The sequence below is a fragment of the Penaeus japonicus genome, unplaced genomic scaffold (assembly GCF_977035675.1).
Source record: "Penaeus japonicus unplaced genomic scaffold, GWHDUDI00000001_assembly GWHDUDI00000003, whole genome shotgun sequence".
Lineage (NCBI taxonomy): Eukaryota > Metazoa > Arthropoda > Malacostraca > Decapoda > Penaeidae > Penaeus > Penaeus japonicus.
This window is the reverse complement of record NW_028234405.1, coordinates 43,535,476-43,538,550: the sequence shown is the minus strand read 5'-3', so window position 1 is coordinate 43,538,550 and position 3,075 is coordinate 43,535,476. Positions and strand designations below refer to the sequence as shown.

The window sequence follows — 3,075 nt, the reverse complement described above, 5'->3', positions numbered from 1 at the left end:
ATGCCATGGCAAGGGTGGGTCCAAATTCAGGTGGTACCTATAAATACTCTGACAATGAAGCCCACTCTCTGTTCTGTGCACTATATACACATGCATTTCTATGGCTCTGATGGCACCAGATTCCAAGCTATAGCCTTTCAAATTCAGCCTACTTGTCCAAAATGACTTCTAATTCTTATCTCATGTTGGCAACCAAGATATAAATCCTACTGCATGAGCTAGCGCACAACAATTACTTCCCAATGACATTGCATTAACCCTCTCTGGACGGGTGGTACACTACGGTACCGCGCATTCAAGGCCTGTTCGCTGGGTGACGCCATATGGCGTCATTTATTTAACTGATTTAGGCCTATGCGTTCAAGAGCCCCGGCATTGTAACATGCAAGGCTGGAATGCCCCCGTCATGACTGGGTTAACTAGTATGTTGGTATTCAAAAAGATAATAATAATAAATAAAGGTTTCAGTAATAGATGTACATCAATACTTACCTTGACATGAACGAAAAACTTATCAAAGTCCTGTCTTCCATTACTCTAAACTGTGTTATCTATTCAGCAATCTCACAACATTAAAGTCCAATGCATATTTGAAAAATATATCAAATATATCAAATGTGCATCCCTGTTATATCTCTCAAACCTAAACATGAATCATACTTTTCTACAAGCAAAGAACAATTTCTACTGTAAGATCCAAGGTCTTTTCTTACTTTAATTTCAACTTATTCCAGCCTCCTACAACATCAGAGAAAGCATTCTTTTTTTTTTTAAGTTCTCTTTAATGTATTCATTCTCAGTAATCTTGAATGATCTTGATTAAATGGAATATATTTATTTTTATTTCTATTTTTTTGCACTCTTGTTCAGGCATTCTTTTGAAATATTAACTTGGAATAATCATATATTCCAAATTATGCTTCTATCTTTCTGGTATTATCTAGCACCAGAATAATCATTTGCAGTTATGAATTGCATTGCAACTACAAATAGGTCATTCAGAATAATTAAACTTTGAATCTGCAATTCCTCTTAAAATGAAAATAGCATTGCCAACATCTTCACTGCCAAAACATTCACAAGTATTGATAAAAATATAAATGCTGATTCAACATGCGTAAACAATTTACTAGTGTGTGTCTTCGGATATTTTCCTGTTATGGGGCAGAGGGAAAATAAATCTAGTTATATATAAAACAATTGGAAACATATATGGCAAACTCTTTAGTAGCAAAATAGAGTAAAATATACAAAAGATCTGTACAAATATTATCACATATCAGAAAATTACACAGATTTGTTACAAAGTCTCAAAATTACACATCCACACAATAACATCCACACAACATCCAAATATAATCACAATCGTGTCACATAAAAAGAATCCTCAATAAAAGTATATCTCATAACTGAAGTTCCAGGAATTTCTACAAGAGACATAAGGTAATGCTCATCCCCATTCAAGTCCAAAATTTCCTTATCAAAGGTCTTCATCCGAATCTGTCTCCATCTCACCCTCTTCCCCGGGTTCCACAAGACTCAGACAAATATCCGCGAACTCGGTGAAGATTGGTTCCTTCATGGCTCGTGCGATGTGAATTTCCGTGTTGGCTGCGCTATCCACCTCCTTCATGATCTCCCGTAAGTGTGGGTTGCGGAGTATGGCTCGCAGTCTACGTGAATGACCTAAAAGGATGTACAGATATTAGTGTTTTATGACCTACTGTTCAGGTATCAGAAATAAATGATTAATAAGATAATGATCTTAGGTTCAACGATTGGTAAAATTAATAAAACTTTCTGTTAACTGAGCAATGCCTGGATATAAGCCAAAGCAATGGTTTTGCAAAAAATATGTATAACCAAATTGATGCTCACTGTAATAAAAGTAAAAATCACTCATACCTTTATTATTCTTACTTATAAGATACTCTCAACACTTTATGGACAGTAAGTTATTATGCAAAGCTAAAATAAAATAACAAAACAGACTTACAGACTAGAACCTTTAGAACCTTTCCTACTAATTCATAATCTCCTTAAAGAAAGTTGAATAGTCTATTGGAAGATCATCCTTGATTCCATCTTCAATCTATTTTGAGTATAACACTTTTTTTTCTGATCATTAATGGAAAGAAGATATGAAGCCAAAGTTTACTTCTATGTGAAACTATGTAAAAAAGCTGATCAGAATGTGCGTTTACTGAGACTAAATATTTCTAATTTATGATAAGGCATACGGCATCACTGATGTGGAAATAACAGAATTAGTAATTAAAAGAAATGGATAAAAAATGGGTTTAATTTTTGAAAAGTCAAGTACCGATGACTATATGACACGCAGAGCAGGACTTTCCGAACAAATTTAGTACAGCACTTACTCAGCTTCTCTAAAGTCTCCGGCATGACTGTATCATCAGTTGGGAAAAGTACATTTTGTGAAGATATGTTTCCTTTAGTGTCTATCTCTAAAGTCACACTCGGCTCTTGCTGCGCTGGTTCACACTTTTCCTCCCTGTGGCTCTTGAAGCAGCCTACACTGCAGCTGGAAAGAAGTAAGATTTTATTGTTAAAACTCACTGATAAAAATGATCAAAAACAGAATTAGTCCAATGGCAATTGTACTGCAGAGAATCCACTATGCCATTAACCCTTTCATAAACTGTTGATGACTGTTACAGATTAAAGTAAAATTCCAGTTTCTCACAGCCATTGAATTTCACAATCTAAATTTTTGTTTACAATTCTTACTGGTGTGTATTACGTGAATCTGCAGTCTTTTCCATCGCAACTGACTGGTTCAGAATTGTTAAAGTCCTAATAGCAGGGGAGGGTATGAAGTACATGAGGGAAATTAAAGGGTAAAACAGGTTTAAATGTAAAATGTAATAAAAATATGCAAAAAACAACACAAAACATTTAAAATCAGCCATGTCATCAGTTACACAGTCAGTTTAAGTTTGACATCGCACTGTAAAAATCATGAGTGACTTATTAAAAATATATCGCTGGTACATGGAACCTACCGAATAACTTTTTTATTAACAATTTGTAGAGGAAATGCTCTTAATGAAA

General features: G+C 34.5%; 1 protein-coding gene across 1 annotated transcript in view; it reads right to left on the bottom strand.

Moving 5' to 3' along the window:
• Window positions 1–1,205: 1,205 nt before the first annotated feature.
• The window catches only part of LOC122250650 (zinc finger HIT domain-containing protein 3), a 2,680-nt gene continuing 810 nt past the window's right edge, over window positions 1,206–3,075 (bottom strand). Inside the window, exons 2-3 of the mRNA XM_043012170.2 lie at window positions 2,382–2,545; window positions 1,206–1,686 (exon numbers count right to left, since the gene is read on the bottom strand). Of these exons, the coding sequence (XP_042868104.2) occupies window positions 1,481–1,686; window positions 2,382–2,545 (370 nt within the window). The 3' untranslated portion in view covers window positions 1,206–1,480. The remainder of the gene's footprint in view (window positions 1,687–2,381; window positions 2,546–3,075) is intronic.